Here is an 18680-nt window from a genome sequence, read left to right as displayed (position 1 = left end):
TTACATAACTTTTATTATCGTTTTATTATTACACTTCACACAAGCCTCATCCACTTGTTCTCTCTCTCTCTCTCTATCTTTATTTTCAGTAAATCCCTTTCATTCATTTATTTCTTCTTAATCCATTTTCTTTGTGTGTTTCTTTTGGTTTTTCGTTGCTTGCACTTATTATCATACCCGACCTATTAGACATATCAGAATTGTAAATGTTTGTTAAATTGAAATAAAAATAATTGTTCTGCAAAATTAAATACCCCTCAGCCATATTTCATTGATCCTTCCCAATTTTACCACGATTTATCTGTATTCTGTATGGGATTTTTACTATACAAACGACTTGTTATATAAAATGCATAACACTTTCCCCCCAAAATAAAGTGCATTCTTTTTAGTATTCGTAATGTTCCAATTGATAATAAAAAATACACATTTCGTATGTTTATTATTAACTATTCTTTATGTTATTATTTCCTTCAATAAATACATACAATATTTCAAGTATTCTTTGTATTATTTTCATTAATGTAAATCAGTGGTTTCCAAGTTTGTCTTCTATACTGCTAATATATTTTGTATTATATAATGACATTAAATTCTTCAAATTGTAGTAGAATCCTTATATAATATTTTACTAAAGCTACTTCAAATAACTTTGTCAAATAGCTCAGATTTTATATATTCCTCTAGATGTTTAATTGCTTTACTATTGCACCTCATTGCATATTATGAGTATAATTAAGTACCTAAATCATTTAAAAGCAATTAGTTGAAATTATAAAGTAATAAAGAGATTTTATGAACAAGTAAATTACAAATAGTGCTTGCAGCACCATCTCAACATATTGAAGCCAAGTTATGTATTGCTATTCTGGTTGTATAAACGAGGATCAAAACAAAATAAAATTTGTATACAAATAGGTTAGAATAGCTTTGGTTTAGAGACAGTTACTAAACATTAACTATTTAAGTCCTAACAAATTGTTTAATAATGTCTTCGCAATGTGCTCATAATCTTTGCGAGAAAGAACGTTCAAAGGATATTTTAATTAATGAACAATTAAGCTTTACATCACTTTTACTCTCTGACAAAACTTTAACTGGTCTAACCAAAAGTGGATTCGAGAAACCATCACCAATTCAAGTAAAAGCCATACCAGTAGGAAGATGTGGTTTCGGTAAGTTAACAAAACAAGCATTCTGCAAATTAAGCTTATTTTATTGTTGTTCTTTAGATTTAATAGTAAAATCAAAGTCCGGAACTGGAAAAACAGCTGTGTTTGGGATCATTGCATTGGAAATGCTCAATTTATCAAATAATGATATACAGGTGTTAATACTTGCACCAACAAGGGAGATTGCAGCCCAAATTTGTGATGTCATAAAATCTATTGGAGCAGATTATGAAGGTGAGTTTATCATTTAATATTTTAACTATTATTAAAGAAAATATATTTGTAGGTTTGAAGACTGAATACTTTATTGGTGGTTTACCTATCGAGGATGATATTGAAAAACTGAAAGGATGCCATATAGCCGTTGGAGCACCAGGGCGGATCAGGCATTTAATGGAGTCAGAACATCTGAAAATAAATACAGTTAAGCTCTTGGTCATGGACGAGGCTGACAAGTTGATGGAAAGCAGTTTTCAACATGATATTAATAAAATATATCATAAGCTACCTCCGCAGAAGCAAATTATAGCTTCAAGTGCAACATACCCAGATAAACTGAACAAATTTTTAGCCAAATATATGCAGTCTCCTAGCCACATCTCGCCAAATATAGATTCTCCTTTACTTTTGGGACTTAAACATTTTGTATCGGAAGTTAAAACCCATCTGAATATAATCAGGCAGTACAATATTAAGAACGAGGAATTGATAAGGTTGCTTTCGAAGATTTCTTACACACAATGTTTGGTCTTCACGAATTTCCAAAGTCGCGCTGAAAGTATTAGTAATACTTTGAATAGAAGCGGTTGGGGTTCGACGTATATATCCGCTGCTCAATCGCAAAATGAAAGGCTGGAAGCTATACAGAGTTTGAAGGATATGAAGTGCCGGATACTTTTGTCCACGGATTTAACTGCCAGGGGAATTGATGCAAGCAACGTGGATCTGGTTATTAATTACGATGTACCAATTGATGCAAGTACTTATTTGCATCGAATGGGCCGAGCTGGGAGGTATGGATCTAGAGGTATCTGCATCTCTATAGCGGGGAAAGGTAAAGAATTGATGCAATTCCAAAATATCATTGGAATGATTGGTGGAAATACCATGGGAGTCGGTAAATTACCAAACGATGATACGTTTCCTGATGATCTTTGGGAAGTTAAACCTGAGAGTTTCGAGCAGATTTATGGGATTGTGGATGAAAGCTGCGTGGACGAGAGAAGCTTGAGGATGAAAAACATTAAAGGAGCTATATTAGACATGAAAAATATTGATGCAAACAGTGACCAACCAGAATGTAAAGGAGATGATGAAAATACAGACGTTAATATGAAGCAAGACGATTTAAATGTAGGCGAAAATGATGAAGCTACAAATATTCTCTTGAAATTAGCAAATGGAGAATCATCCAGTAGTATTAAAGAAATGATCATGAAGACAACTAATAATACTTCACAAGCTTTATTAGCGAACGGAGAAAAAATGGATTTAATTAAAATATCTGAGGATATGGGTTTGGGGCCAACGAAAATACCCGAGAATAAAGACTACATGGAAGGTTTTGATACAAATGATATATTGATGAAATTGGCGAATGGTGAGGCGATTAGCGATGATGTAAATGAAAGTTTCAAGAGGAAAAGAGACGACCAAAGGTACCAGAAAAACGTTTCGTTGATGAACATCGCTAAATGTTTATACACGTCTGACCTTTACGGTGACAATCAAGTTGGTGTATCTACAGTGCAGTCTTATTTGAACGATATGAAAACTGGAAAAACAGAGGGAAACAAGTCTGCAGATTTCGAAGATGTTTTTAAATTTGCTTATGACTACAATACAAAGCCAAACGAAAAGCATTGGCTGGATGCAATTGGCGAGGAATTCGATGAAAACGAGGTGGTTGATAAACCGGAAGTCATCAATCTGTTGGATTGCAATGACGATGATGAAGAGTACGATGACTACGATTACGATGAAGAAGAGGAAGCCGAGTATGAAGATGAATACGAGGAAGAGGATGAATTTGAAGAGAGTTTAAACAAGAAACCTAAGAACGAGATTTGCATTGCCGGTGATGCTCCTTCGTTGGATTATGCTGTAGGTGTCCGATCTGACAATGAATATGCACAAAATGAGAAATTCGTGGCTCATTTCAATAACTGCAGCGATCAATTGTTATCGAATTTCGGGAAGTTTGATTCAGCTGAAAATTTCCACACTGCCTTCGCTCAGTGGCAACAACAGATCAACGGGGTTCGTGACTACGTCCAACAGAACATCTATCTTCAAGAGATGAACAACTACCAGTATTACAAATATAACATGTAATTCATTTTTGTTTTGTTTTGATCTTTCTGTATATTGTAAAATGTATAAAAAAAATCGAATAAAGAATGAAATTAAACGAAGATTGAGAATTTCGTGCTTCCTAATTTAAGGTGAGCTGATAAGCGGAATGAAGTCAACAGAAAAAAAATAGCAAAGCATTTTAACGTTAAAACAAAGAAATGCAAATCAGGCGGTTCTTATCTTTGGAAAGCATTTAGTATGAGGAGATGCATTACAATGTTAAATTTGAGACACGCGAATTTGAAATCGTCAGTCTGCGGTGGCCGAGCACAAAACAACAAGAAAAGAAAAAAAATAAAGAGAAAAGAAGAAAAAACGGCAGAGTATAGAGACTAGGTAGAAGTAATGTATACAGAACACATTATTAAGTGTAGTATCGCGTTAATTTAAAGTTGCGGACTTGCCAGCCGTCGCCGTTCCTTTTCGTTATCAACAGAACTTGTCATGGCTTGAATAATAGTTATTAGAGTAACTTCCAAGTAGGGTAAATAAGGATCATAGCGTTATGCAAAGGTGGAGAAAAAGGAGAACGAGAGGAATATGAAAGGAGAAGAATTGAGAATAATTTGTTTCCGAGAAATAATTAATATAATTATTCTCGAAAAGAATGGTGGAAACGTATCTTAATGTCGTCGATAATCTTAACCACTCGAATGGGTTTTAATTGAGCTGTCTCATTCTTACCTGCAGTACGTTTGTTTATCAGGAAATTACACGTAAACTGGTTATTTAGTATTTTTTTTAATTGCAAACAATGCACGCAGGATAAACAATAAAGAGGAAGCTATTCGTTATTAAATATAATTATTGCTTAATGAAATATTATTAAAATAATACTACGTAATCTAATTTTTCATATCCTCTAAATATTAATTGTTATAAGAACCTTTTGGAAAGTATCGTTTATTTTATATAATATGAATCTTGAAGTAACACTGTTAAGTAAAGTTTAATTGAATCAGACATTACCCTGTAAAAATTACACAGGGTTAAGATTTGTATACTCTTATGTATTAGGTAAAGACAGGAAACTAGCAATTAGATAGTATGTAAATGTGATTATTTGCTAATTATGTAATAACATCTGATACAATAATTACATTTCAGTTCAATCATCTTTTGACAACCAAACAACATATTTTATTATGTGATATTATTATCTTAGATTAAGTCTTATATGTATATATCAATCAAAATAAGATCAAACTCAGAGAATGAGTAAATAAAGTTGCATTAAATGTTATTATGAGTTGTTATTAAGTTGTGATGAACAGCAATTCTACTTATTCTAGTTGAAATGCATTATATTACATATGAGTAGCATTTCAGTAGGAATCTTAGGAAAGTTAAAGGAGTAACTTATTCGAAAAAAAATCATTTGCATAGGATCTCAAAATAATTTTGTTTAATTTTGAAAGATTTGTTAATGTAAATATGAAAAGATTATATTTTGTTTCATTATGTAATAAATCATTTGAAAATCCAAGTTGGTGGAATTCTGGTTACCATGGAATAGTTATTATTTATTATTAATGTTTTAAAATTACAAAATTACGCGTAACATTTCTCATGTTTCAAAATTTAAGTGAATCCTTTTTGTAATAAAGACATTCTAAATTTATAGTGCAACTATGTGTAGCTCAAGCGATCGGAGGAAGTCCCTCTTACACAAATTGAAGAATTTGGTTGACCAAATGGATGGGTGTGGACCTTGCGGACCGTGTGGACCCTGTGGTCCATGCGGACCTTGTGGACCTTGTGGGCCTTGCGGACCATGTGGACCGTCATGCGGACCCTGTGGACCTTGTGGACCTTGTGGACCATGTGGACCTTGTGGACCATGTGGACCGTCTTGCGGACCATGTGGGCCTTGCGGTCCATGTGGACCTTGCGGACCTCCATGCAGCCCTTGCGGACTTGGACCCTGCGGACCGTTGCCATTACCCTGTGCCGTTGGACCGTGTGGACCTTGCGGTGGATGTGGAGTTTCCTGTCCACCGATTTGTTTGCCACCTCCGTGCCCTGCCCCATGCTGTGGAATACCGTGTCCCTCGCCGGGTTGTCCATCGCCAATGCCACCGGTAAGTTGTGGTGGGGGCTGTTGTCCGCCTTCGTGTTCTCCATGCTGTGGGCCCCCCAGACGATCAAAGTCTCGGGAGCTTAGGGCTAGCATTTTGATGGTTGGATGCGAGTGCGTTCGCCGCAATGGTCTGCAGGACCAATGTCCTCGAAGCGATTGTCAGGGAGCTCCTTGCTGTTTAACATTGCCGGATGCGAGCTGCGAGCCTGCTCTTTTGACATTCCAAAAAATCTACGATAGATTCAGCAGCGGCGGCCGTAGAGGTGGTCGATGCGGAGGTGGCGGCGGCGGCGGTGGTTGTTGTCCGTGTCCACCATGCTTACCATGTTCACCTGTCTGCGGACCATGTGGTCCATGTGGACCTTGTGGTCCGTGTGGTCCCTGTGGGCCATGTGCACCAATATGTGGTCCATGCGGACCATGCGGCCCTTGCGGACCTTGTGGACCTTGCGGTCCTTGTATGCCCTGTATGCCTTGCCCATGCTAACATGTTGTCCATGCTAACATTATCATCATATGTCCAATTCTTATATAACGTCCTTGTAATTTTTGTTTTGGAAGATATGTAAACAAAACACAGAATAAATGTTATTTATCTTGAGTTTTCTAGTTTCTGCTCAGGCGTCGTTTTTAGTATTATTTGTTGCCTTGAGGTAGGTAAAAATTCCTCGCATACGCAATGCTTAATGTGATTGAATGGTGATAATGAAATCATTGACAACATAATTAAATAAAAATTTCTTTGCAAAGGGCTATGCTTAAATTTAATTTAAGATTTGAAATCATCAAGCAATCACATCAAGTAATTTTAATGTTTTCTTGTTTTGTTTATTAGTGTGGACCTTGTGGACCCTGCGGACCTTGTGGACCTTGCGGACCTTGTGGACCTTGCGCTCCAGCTTGTGGCCCATGTGGTCCTTGCGGTCCATGTGGGCCTTGCGGTCCATGTGGACCTTGTGGTCCATGTGGGCCTTGTGGTCCGTGTGGACCTTGCGGACCAATTTGTGGACCATGCTGCGGACCTTGCTCTCCATGTGGCCCATTCGGACCTTGCGGACCTTGTGGACCTCCATGTGGAGCTTGCTCGCCGGTGCTTCCCTTCCCTGGACCCTGTGGAGGACCGTGCGGTCCTTGCGGACCGTGTGGACCTTGTGGTCCATGTGGCCCTTGCGGTCCTTGTGGTCCATGCGGTCCCTGTGGTCCATGCGGACCATGTGGCCCATGTTCACCTTGTGGTCCATGCGGCCCTTGTGGTCCTTGTTTCCCGGTATCGTGCTGTCCATGTTAATTCAATATCCTGAAAAATCAATAATTATACCGTGTCAAATGTAACTTTTTAACGATTATTTCATCTCATCATACTGCACCCCGCATTTATTTATTTCTGTTGTTTATTCTAGATTCTATAACATCAGACAGTAAATGGAAATAAATAATAACGGGGAGAAATTGAGCGCCGCAGATAATAATAATAATTATGTAAATCCGTGGCGTGAACGAAAATAAAATCCACAAAGTGCTGAGGATTTTCATAATTTCCACGGTCGCCTGGCCGTTTTAACATTCGAGATGCGGCTCACCTGAGAATACCATGTGTCTTTCTATCCTCGTTCTCTTTTTGATAATAATAAATTTAATCGTTTTTTAATTGTTTTATTTATGGTAGTTTGTGCAGCGTTCATGGGTTTCTGTTACAAACACCTATAGTAATACTACCTAGTGTAGTGTGTACCACCTATCTTATCGAAGAACAGCGGAATCACCACGCACGAATGCCAGAACTCCTTGTTGCTGAATGTTATCATCGAGCATATCGGGAAAGTTCTCTCGAAAAGAGCATATACCATGGCCTGCTGATGTTGCGGCAGTGGCTGGAAGGAGAAGCCCATTCCGCGTGGCACAGATTCTGGCTTGCATTTAGATATTGCATGGAATCTCCACACCAATTAAAATATTTTCAAAAATTATTTGCAGGAGGCGTGGGCGCGACATGTTCAAAGGAAGTCCAACTATCACCGGAGATTAGATCTGAAATGTACAACGCTCTCGCAACACTTATACCAGATTTCCAGGTAAATAAGGCGGCTGTAAATACTTGTACTCCGAGCGTGTTGTACTCGTCTATATGTTTGTGTGTGTGTGTGAATGGAGTGAACGATAATTGATAATTTATTTGTTAGAACAATTACGAAGGAGGCTTCGTAATTTATACTTGATTTTCTTGGAGCTCCGCTCGTTGGGCAGAAATTTATGGCACGTAAAATGCAAATGGGGGAACGCATAAAAATCAGCAAGATAATAAACGCAGATTGGAAGGAGGAAGGAAGGAGAGACGGATTAGTAGTTGCAATTCCGAATTCGGGTCGGCCGTGGCGAGTGCAGCCAACAATCGATGTAAGATTGTCCATGGAACACGGCCTCATTTGCATGCTACAAGAGTATCATACTACACACACCGAATTCTCTTCCCATTGGCAGATTGGCTTCTCTAATTAATTAGGCAACACCGATAACAATTAAGTGCGATGATTTATAACGCACATGCACACCTTATCCATTATCCATTATGCCGCTACCTGAGGAGGAGTGGGCGTAACCACGTTCGTTCCTTCGTCCTCTTTATATGCGTTTCTTTAGATTTATTTTCTCAATTCGTTTTCTTTTTTTTTGTTCATCCCACGTTTCTTTCCGAGCCGATTAATTATAATAATTAACCGATAGAGAAGCATTCAGGTGCACCCTCTGATCGTCGGAATCCTCCTAAGGTTTAAACGGTCCTAATGCGTTGCGTAACGCGGCCCCATACCTATTCCCCAAATAATTAATTCGATCAGTGGAGTGGAACCTTGTCCGGAGATAAAATGGAACGTTGCTCAATTTGTAAACTGGCTTCTCTCTTCTACCATAGGGTGATATTAATTAATTTTAATTGATTCATTATTCCATCGTTCTTTGTTTGCTTATTAACTCTTTCCTATGATATCGACATAATCAGATCGGATGACTGGATGAAAAATCAATTAATTTTTTCCTTTTTAATATTATCTTATACGGAAATCATGTTCCTAACGCACTTTCAAACATTTTGTTTTTATTTATTAAGTATTTCCTTTTTCGGTAGATCAAATTTTGAATCTTATTAAATTAATTCATTTAAAACAATGTTAACATTTACTATCCAATTAAAAATTCAAGTATATACAAATTGTTTTGTACATTATTCTAGATTTAATTTAAAAATGATAATTGTATTAATTTTTATAAAGTTAAAAAATTCAAATATTCAATCTTAATTAATAATTAATATAATGTGTTATATAATTAATTAAAATTTCGAATGAGTCAGCGATTTGAATCCTTTGATTTATTTAATTTCAAAATGTTTATATAAGCTTTACACAAATTATAATAAATTGAAATTCAAAAAGAAATATATGATCAATATCATTGGATGCACATTATAATAATGTTTATTATTAAACAGAAAGAAAGAAATGTCACGGATGAGGCAACATTGACGATCCAAAAAAGAAATAGATTATTGTATTCAAGAAGCTTTCTTTTTTATATCAATAAAAAGATGCATTATAGATTGAATTTCAAGGCAGTTATTATAATTAGGATCGAGTTCTTCCTTACGCGTTTGCGATAATTTCATGAAAAGAAACGAGGTGCTGCTGCGATAAAATCCTGATTATAATATTACGGCTATTATCGTTTTTACATTCCGCATTAAATTCACCAGCGAATAAAGTAGATTGATCAAAACGGACTGGTTTGTTATGACCATCTGATTGGACTGGTAAACGCGCATCGAGCAAGCTGAAGAAGAAGAAGAAGGAGGAAGAAGGTTCCGCAAGAAACGTAATTGAAAATCTCTTGTGCAATAAGACGAAGCAGATGATGAGGAGATGGAGGAAGGAATGAGAAGACGAGGAGGAGTAGAAGGAGTTTTCATTGAAACAAATATCCCGGTTCGAAATTGATACGATCAATCAGATGTTCGGAATGTATTGCAGGCACACCAAGTGATTGTGATGTTTAAGAGTCCCACCGGATAAATTTATGTTGCATCAAATGACCATCCGGAATTGAGCGCGGCATCCAAAGAGGAAGAAGTCGGCGGAGGGAAGACCAGGAAAAAGAGCAACGAAGAAATTGGAAACACCGCGAAGGTTTAATTCAATGCTATGCAATTGCAATAAGATATGCAATTTCCTTTTATTAACCGCTCACACACAAACACACACAAATGTTTATATATATACACATAGATGCATGTGTACGGCGGTGTGCATAAAGTGGTCCTGTCCACATAAACAACATTACACCCAGCCATTGTGTCCACTGATTGATCATACACGTCAAATTGATAACGTATCGCTATTACGTCGATTCCTATACTCTCCCATAATTGACAAGATTCTTGCTCTATCCACCAGCAATTTACATGTTTCGCTCAATCATAAACATGGAATTAGCCGATTTTCCTTGAGCCCGAAACAGGAAAGTGTTGATTCCGAGTAAAATCCGACCGGCGAATACAATTGCAAACGTTCGTTGTTTGCATGTCTCCTTTCTCGCTCCCTCCGTGTCATTCTTCTTTTATTTTTATTTTCCTTCCTCGCTATTTGAAAGCTTGGAGAATTGTACGTATAAAGAGATATATTTATTCGTGTCCGCAAGCTTTTAACTTTCGTTTAACAGCAATAGCACAGCAGCAGCAAAACGATTCGAAGAAAACCGAAGGCTTCCACTTCAAGGCGACTCCCTTTTACTTCCCGGAGATCACCCAACCCTTGTAAAGTATTTATGTCTACAATGAGGCAGAGATATACTCAAAGACAGATCGAGACAGTAGTGATAGGAGCAGTCGAAATTGATTGATTGATTGATTGATCAACCGTTTGACTTCCTGCTACGTCAACGAGCAATCATCGGGTAGTAATTGTGCAAAAAAAAACTTTTGCAATTGTGTTTAATTAGATCAATTCGAAAATGTGCGTCGGTTGTTGCAACGGCCGAAGGATGATATCATCGCTCCGAAAGCAACCGTCAACAATATCTACTTGTTCCGTATGAAATGGCCCAGTTGGAACGAAACGAAAAGACCATTGTTGTCACCGGAGTTATTGCACAACAACACCGACATGGACGGATTATTATGTTGTATATTCGAAAAGAAAATGATATACATATGAATGCTCACATCAAGATGCATTATTCATACGTTTTTACTACATTTTTTAATTTATAGAGATTTACATCCACACCATACAATGCTTTTCACTGTGAAAGTTTTATTTAAGTGCTTTTTAATGTTTCATAGTTTTAGAATAAGAGAAAATTTGAGAGTATTAAAATACAATAGTTTGAATTAATATTTTTATTTTATCTTAATCATAAATTATGTAGTTATAATGTTCAGATTAATAACATTTGTTATTATTTATAAAAAAAATAAAATAAAAGGCGCAAATATAAGGTAAGTAAGTTCATAAAGTAATTGTATAATTTAATTGAAAACACTTAAAGAATAGATTATTTTTGAGTTATGAGTAGAATATTTAGTACACTATTTGCATTTGTTATCTAATAAATGCGCAAAAATTGTATGATATATATTTGATTTTCTAAAATAATGATTCGCCAATTAATTAATTACTTGTTTAATGTTGAAATTTTGTAATAAAAAAGTTGTAAAATGATTGCTTTTATCGAATTACTCAGTTTAATGTGTAATTATATAAACGTTTCCATGTTTTTGTTTTCTATTTACGTAATTTTAACTTCATTCGTTATGAAATCACATGCAATATAACTTTGTAATAGGAATGTAATTAGTAAATTGATAAACAAAAAACCGTGTAAAAGGGAAAAGGAGTAAAGAAAGTACCGTATAAAAAGAGGAATAAGTTATTTTCAACATTTATTTTATATTCCTGTAAAAGCGAAAACGTATAAAGAAAGTACCGTGTAAAACGAGGTATAGTTAAATATGTTAAATAAAAATATAATTGTTATTTTTGTAAAACATTAAATTATATTAGCTAATCAATCAACATTATTCACAACAAATTAAATGTAAACTAAACAACGACAATCAAAGAATGCAATTCAACATACAGAAAACCCATAAACACACGTCTAGACTAAATACAAAGCAATTAATTTTTGCATCGAATTGGCGCCGTAAATTGCACGAATACCGACCCATATGAAATATTTACGCGTTTCGATATTTAAACAAATGTTCTATTTCCATGCAGAATAAAGCGTAATTAAATTCCGACCATTAAAACGCGAATGCAAAACCAATTCGGAAATGGAACGGACAATTTAATATAATTAAAAAGAAAATAAATACACTGACATGTAATTGAATTTATTTCATTTTTTTATGAAATAGCTTTATAATTTGTTCCTTCTATAATTGATTCCGCCATGTGGTGTGTGAATACCGAACATAAATCAGCTGGAATTTAGATAAGTAAGTAAGTGCACGTTATAATTTCCACTGTACGGATAATGCCTTCTAATTGCGCTAATATTTAAATATCGCAACTGGATACCTAATCTGTATGTAAGAATAGCAAAGAATATTCTAAATAATTCATTTTCATTTAATTAGGGCGAAACGCAAATAAATAAATTTATATATTTATATATAATAATAAATTAAAAAAAAAGAGAAAATGTAAAATGCGTAGGACTAGTTTGCATATTGCTCATTATCAATGATTTATGGTGCACTTATTAAATTAAGCTGCAGTATGTACGCTTTTAGTTGTAATTGAATACATACATATTTTATAGGGGCCTCAATTATTTATTTAAGTTTTCCCGGGGAATTTCAAACTTTAATATGTTTTAATACATAATTTATTGCGGTAATTCATTACGTACAACGCATAGGAATTGCGGACGAAGTTCTACCCACTTCGTTAGTAAATCTCTTCTATATAATGTCTTATTCAGTGTTATGAAAATGTTACGTAAACATATATGAACTTTGCTTATTTCATGGAAATATAGTAAAATAATTTGTTAAAGATAATTAATTAATTCATATGTATCAAATATTTATCAAAGTTAATAAAATACTTGAGAAGTACTGTAGCTTTGTAAAGTAAATCTGAACTTATTTTAATATAGTCAAATATGTCTCATAAATAACACGATAAATTCTACAAATATTTGCATTTTTGCAATATCATCAATGAATGAATTTTAAAACGAGAAATTTTCTAAAATAAATTTAAAATTGAAAAGCGCAAATTACTAAATTTGTAAGTGCAACAAATTCCTTTAAATCAGAGTTTAAATATTCCTATGAAAAACTTTGAGAATATTAGTCGAAGTATAGTGATATCAAAATTATATAATAATGATATAAAATTACGTAAAAGTAAAAAAAATCTGAAACTGTTTTGCATTCCATTACTTTGTATATAAACACAAATTGAGTCCTTTCTTGTTAAATAGCAATTATTGTACGAAATAACAAAAAAATAGTACGAATGAACATCTGGGTTAATAAGTTGCATCGTCAAAGGGAATTTGCGATTAATAACCGTATCAGAATTAAAACTCTCAATTGAGTAAAGAAGAACATCTTCGCTCTTCCATGCTTTGTACCTACGTTTCGTCGATGCTACCTCTTTCTCTTTCACTTCAATGCAGGTATATTTTAATTAAAACTAAATTGAATCCAGATGCGGAAGGCCTCGGCTCGCAGAAATTAAATTGTAATTTATGCCAAGATCGAGACCACCGATTGCCGTTTCGATGAAAAAAAAAAAAGAAACAATAATTTACAACAAAAAGAAATATGGAAAATAGAGAAAAGCAAATAGTTTCGCTATGCGTATAACAATGCGAGGAGGTGGAGAGGATCTTTTGTTGTTTCGATGATTCCGTTTCTTTTATTCATGGCAGCCCAGGCGCCGTGCGTTGCGTAACGAGATTCGCGTGCGTTACGTAAAGACGGACGTAAAACACGGCGCGTTTTTTCACGTGTAAATCAAACGCGTGCGATACATTATTCACGGGAAGAAAAAAATAGAAAGAAGAAATTTTGAATAGAATTAAGAGACATGAAATGTTATATAAGTTTAACAGTTAATGGATGATTAATATAGTCACAAGTTTTATGATTAATAGAATACAGATGTTGGTGGCCAAATGGAAAATAAGGAAAAATTTGCTCGGCTACTTAATACAAGTTTACATGAAAAATTCATATAAAAAAAATAGTATTACTTAATATCAATATTTTTATCATTTCTAATCTAAATTTATATCTTCTTATTTGAGCCGACTAATAGGCGATTGGTTAGGTCGCCCTACTCACGATCTAGTGAGCTCTGGTTAAAAATCCCGGTCAAGCCAGGCCCTTTGTGAGTCCTCTCGATTCTTGCAGCAATAGGGCCATCATTCATCATGGACAATTAAATGAATGAGGTTCAGCATATGGACCTTCAGCCAAGTCGATGGACAATGACAGTGTTAAGGATAGCAGCAGATTCATAGTCAAAGGAAATAGTGGAATCGCTGAGCATCAATGTACTACTGAAGTTAATCTACAAGACGACAGCCAACCTACAAATTAAAAATTAAAAATCATCATAATGCCATGCCAACCTAATGTCAACCACGATCTTAAATTTACTCAATGTTCACATTGATGAACAAATTGTGAATAAAATTATACGACATAAAAAATATCTTCTTATTTTAATATTGGATCTGTTTTCTTTGAATGTATTTAGTCTATTTATGTTAATATTTTTGTTTTTAGATGTATGTTTGGAAACAGAGACGTTCGAGAACTACGGTTCTATGATATTTAATAGATCAGTTATACCATAATCAATTATTATAACGTATATTCTACATACGTTCAATTTGTTTAAACGAATTTAAAGTCGACAAGACTTTCTCGACTTGAATTAATGTTTTAGCAGGGAATCAAAATGCTTAATACAAATTATTAAAATTGTCGAATCTTTTACAAAAACTAATACTATGTAGAAATTATCTAGGTACATATGTTGTTATTTTGGATTGATAATAATAGGACATAGTATTATTGAGGCCCATAGGTAGCCCAAAAAAGAATAATTTTAAAATACTATAGAAAAATGTCTTGGCCACAGAGTTTGGGCCTTCTAAAGACCCAAGTCTGTGACCAACCGTAAGTTTTGAGGATTTTAAACCCTACACATTTCATGACTTTTATTTCCATTATCTTTAGCCAAAATTAAAGCTTATTGTTACTTTATTTGTAATGTAATAGATTACTTGTTGATAATAAAAAAAATTAATGTGTCATATTTGTCACGTCATTAGATCCAAATATTTATATATTTGTCCATTCTCAAATGTTCCTACTAAATTTACTCCATGTTTTAGCAAAATAAATCAATTAAGACGACAGAACAAAAAAAAACAACATTATTTTGTGAATATCCACATTACAAACTGCTCGGCCGCGACAACAATTTATAATAGTCAATGTAAGGGGTGAAATGGAACGGAGCAGCGCGCAACCTCCCCTGTTTTTTGATTTACTTCATTTCTATTTTGTAATTTCGTTTCTGTGTTCGGCTGTAAATGCGATGCGAATGTGAAATGGGCATGCAAGGAAATGATATATTTATTGTTGGGTCGAGATAATCTGACGTGTTGGCCGATGCCGGTGCGGCGCAATGTCACTCATAAAAGAGTGAAATACGTCAGTTCGGTGTTGGTTATTAATGTATTTTCGTGAAAACAAAAAAAAAATACAATGCATTTTTCCCCCTTTTCGTGCGTTCAGGTGTTTGTATGTATGTGTGAGCGAGCGTTGGATGGGGGCGGTTTTTACGTGGGGGCGGGATTTTCGGTGGGGTCCGTTCGTACGTACGCAAAGGGCGTTCGCTCCGGTTTGCCACCTTACATCCACCCCTCGCTCCTTCGCGCCGGAAGTACGCACGACGGCCTGTGACGCCGGTATGTGAAAGGAAGGGACGCCATTAGAACTTTTTTTTTTTAAACACGCAGCTTACTTGTATGTATTTTATATAGCAGCAGAATACACGCCCTCATTCCCTCTACATTATATACAAGATGCAAGTGAGTGAGTGTGTGAATGTATGTATGCATCAACATTATACGACTTGCTTCCATTTTCATGTGTATGTATAAAATTAATAGGCCCTTTAATATTTATATTGCATCCAGTCGCACACAACATGCCGCGATCATCATTTATTCATCAACACTATATGTATGTGTATGAGTGGATACAAAGCATAGGCATGAATCTAATTAACACGTTATATTGTAACCGTACAAATTATATGTCCATTACCTGCCTTGTTCAAAATTCTATCCGTAGCCGCTAATTCACCAAATTTTCCCCCTCATATAATTTCATAATTGACCACACCACAACAAAAAAGATCAACTTTGGTGATCAAAAATTTTCATATTCTGTGAAAAGTTTTTAAATCGAAACAAGCTTTTGTCTTTATATAACAAAATCCATCAGAATTAATCTAATTCGATAATACATCAAATCTAACTAATCGTTCAACTTCAAGAAAATATGAAGTAAAAGTTCATTGTCATTGTCATATTCTAACTGTTTAAAAAGTTTTAAATCCAATTTTCTTTATTAGTATTATTACGAATAAATACTGCAATATTTTCAGACAAATCGTGCATATAAATTTGTAGTAATTAAATATTTATTCTTGAAAGAATTGAAACCTTTTTTGTTAACGTAATAAGAGATATTTTGCGACGGAAACTATTATTTTATACTGTTTTTTTAAATTTTCATATCTGAAAACAATGATCATCTGGAAATGAATATATTTTTTATTCGAAGTTGTAGAATAATCGTATAAATATAAATATCTCTTTAATATTATCATATATTATTTTAGTAATAAGAATTACAATAAACTAATAAATTAATTTACAATTGACATAGTTTATTACATGAAAGTTTCTAAAGTTTCCTTCAAGTTTTTGTTTAACTTTTAATTAAGAAATAATTAATTAAATCATAATAAAATATTATCCCTTTGGTCCTAAAGTGTAATAAAAATTGTTAAATAAGTAAAATATTGTGTTACAAAAATTAATATTCGAAATTTTCTGATATGTTGATTAAACTAAGAATATTTAACAATTGTATGGATATTTATTATATTTTGTTTTATTGTCAATTCTAATAACAAAGTTACCCTGAGTTTGATCTATTCTAAAAAAAACTTTCATAAATAAATATAGTATAACTTATAGTAACACCCATTATTGAAACAACCATAAAATTACATAAATAATAGTTTGAAAATATTACAGTTTTAGGTTGAACTCAATAAATCAAAAATTTCATTAAAGCTAATGAATGGACCAAGATTAAGTTTTGAAAAAAGAAAATTCATTTTAAAATACTATAGGAAGTATGAAAATGTAGCAGAAGTATAAAGAAAATATCGTAGATCCACCTACGCGACTTACAATTAATCGAATAAAAAATTGGTTTGAAACGAATGAAACTGGTAAGACCAAGAACTTCACCAGCCAAGAAAGAGTACTGGAAAGTTATTGCGAAATATCCAAAATTGGCCACAGCAAATTAAGTTTTCATCGATTTTAGGACGTTGTAAATGGAAAATTTACGTTCCAACAATGGTACATGTTATCAATAAAGATAATTTGGATAGAAAAAACAATTTTGCGAATTGCAATTGGAAAAATGTTAACAGAATGCACAGTTTTCGGGAAAGATTGTTAGAAGCGTTGAAAGATAAAGTCTACGCCAGAAAACCGACGACACTGGTAGAAGGAGGAAAAGTTATACATTTTATGTAGATTCATTTGCAATTTGAATATTAATTATATGTGAATATAAACTTTGTATTTAATAATAACAAATTATTAATTTATATTGTTTGTATATAAATTACAGAAAAAAATATAAACATACGATTATCATTAAAAGTGCAAAAATCTTATTAAAATAATTGCGTATAATATAAATGTTGACCCGAAGTCCTAGTAAAAAAAAATACGTAAATGATTGAATCATTATAAATTTTTATCTATTTTATACATCGCGTTGCGTTTCTTAGAAGAGAGAGACTTCAACTAAGTTGCACAATGATGCAACCGTGATATTATCTTATTAATAAACTACTATAATTATTATTACAAATGCAACGATTTACATGAAATATGCAAGTGTCGTAGGCGACAGTAATTGAACTTTCGATTTTTACAACCAACAATTAATATAAATCACCAACCGGACGAATTAATTTACGAAACGGAAACTTATGCACGCATTAGATACGCAAATTGGATAATTGAAAGTGTTACTGCCATTGGATTAAAGAACAACAAAACTAAAATAATTAAAGAAATGTCTTCTCGTTTTTGAAACAAGATCGAGTGCGTTTTGCGGGATTAATAAGCGAGTATTATAAGTAAATGTAATTAAATGGGAAAGCGATCGTTTTAAGTACATATGAATGTGAGTGTTTGAGAGAGAGATAGAGAGTAAGTAAATTATTCAAACAGTATGAAAAGCGTTTAACGGCTCCATTAATATTGGTGGCAAATAACATTCTCCACTGAGAGCGATAAATTCACGCGAGTCCAGGAAAAATCCGTCGCCGTTTCCACTTCTGACACTTCTTATTTACTGTCTCAAAGGATTATTTTATATGCTCCAATTTGTATACAGGAAGACCTCGTTTAGCGCTTTAGATGCGTTCTGGAAACGATTCAGCGTTATTGGAGATTATTTTAATACATAGCAAATAGGGAAATGAGAACATGCGACAAAAATAAACAATTTTTACTTTAATTTTAAGTTATATTTATAGTGATTTGCATATGTTATATGTAACACAAACATTTGCACACAGAAATATTAAGTTTATTTTTCTGATGAAGGTCCTGGCTTTTTTGATAATTTTGATTATTTGGCGATAAAATCGTCTAGTCATTTCTCGCTTTCTTCATTAAGCAAATGTTGGTAGCAGACGTTCGCACCCAAAACTCCTCTTCTTGCT

The 18680-nt window shown here is 33.9% G+C and overlaps 4 protein-coding genes across 4 annotated transcripts; 2 read left to right on the top strand and 2 right to left on the bottom strand.

Annotated features, from left to right (window-relative positions):
- Positions 1-897: 897 nt before the first annotated feature.
- On the top strand, positions 898-3506 carry LOC108557056 (probable ATP-dependent RNA helicase DDX20). The gene is made up of 3 exons (XM_017913431.1): positions 898-1175; positions 1233-1406; positions 1459-3506. The coding sequence occupies exons 1-3, from the start codon at positions 989-991 to the stop codon at positions 3504-3506; spliced, it is 2409 nt and encodes an 802-aa protein (XP_017768920.1). The 5' UTR covers positions 898-988.
- Positions 3507-5145: 1639 nt separating this feature from the next.
- Positions 5146-5700, bottom strand: LOC108557054 (pre-mRNA 3' end processing protein WDR33-like). The gene has a single exon (XM_017913430.1). The coding sequence runs from the start codon at positions 5698-5700 to the stop codon at positions 5146-5148; it is 555 nt and encodes a 184-aa protein (XP_017768919.1).
- Positions 5701-5704: 4 nt separating this feature from the next.
- LOC108557053 (keratin-associated protein 5-2-like) lies at positions 5705-6094 on the top strand. The gene has a single exon (XM_017913429.1). The coding sequence runs from the start codon at positions 5705-5707 to the stop codon at positions 6092-6094; it is 390 nt and encodes a 129-aa protein (XP_017768918.1).
- A 344-nt stretch (positions 6095-6438) lies between these two features.
- On the bottom strand, positions 6439-7496 carry LOC108557052 (pre-mRNA 3' end processing protein WDR33-like). The gene is made up of 2 exons (XM_017913428.1): positions 7371-7496; positions 6439-6882 (listed from the first exon to the last, which is right to left on the bottom strand). The coding sequence occupies exons 1-2, from the start codon at positions 7494-7496 to the stop codon at positions 6439-6441; spliced, it is 570 nt and encodes a 189-aa protein (XP_017768917.1).
- Between the last annotated feature and the right edge of the window lie 11184 nt (positions 7497-18680).

This window comes from Nicrophorus vespilloides, unplaced genomic scaffold (assembly GCF_001412225.1).
Source record: "Nicrophorus vespilloides isolate i.1.1-1 unplaced genomic scaffold, Nicve_v1.0, whole genome shotgun sequence".
Taxonomy (NCBI): domain Eukaryota; kingdom Metazoa; phylum Arthropoda; class Insecta; order Coleoptera; family Silphidae; genus Nicrophorus; species Nicrophorus vespilloides.
The sequence above is the reverse complement of the archived record's forward strand: the minus strand, read 5'-3'. Positions and strand labels throughout refer to the sequence as shown.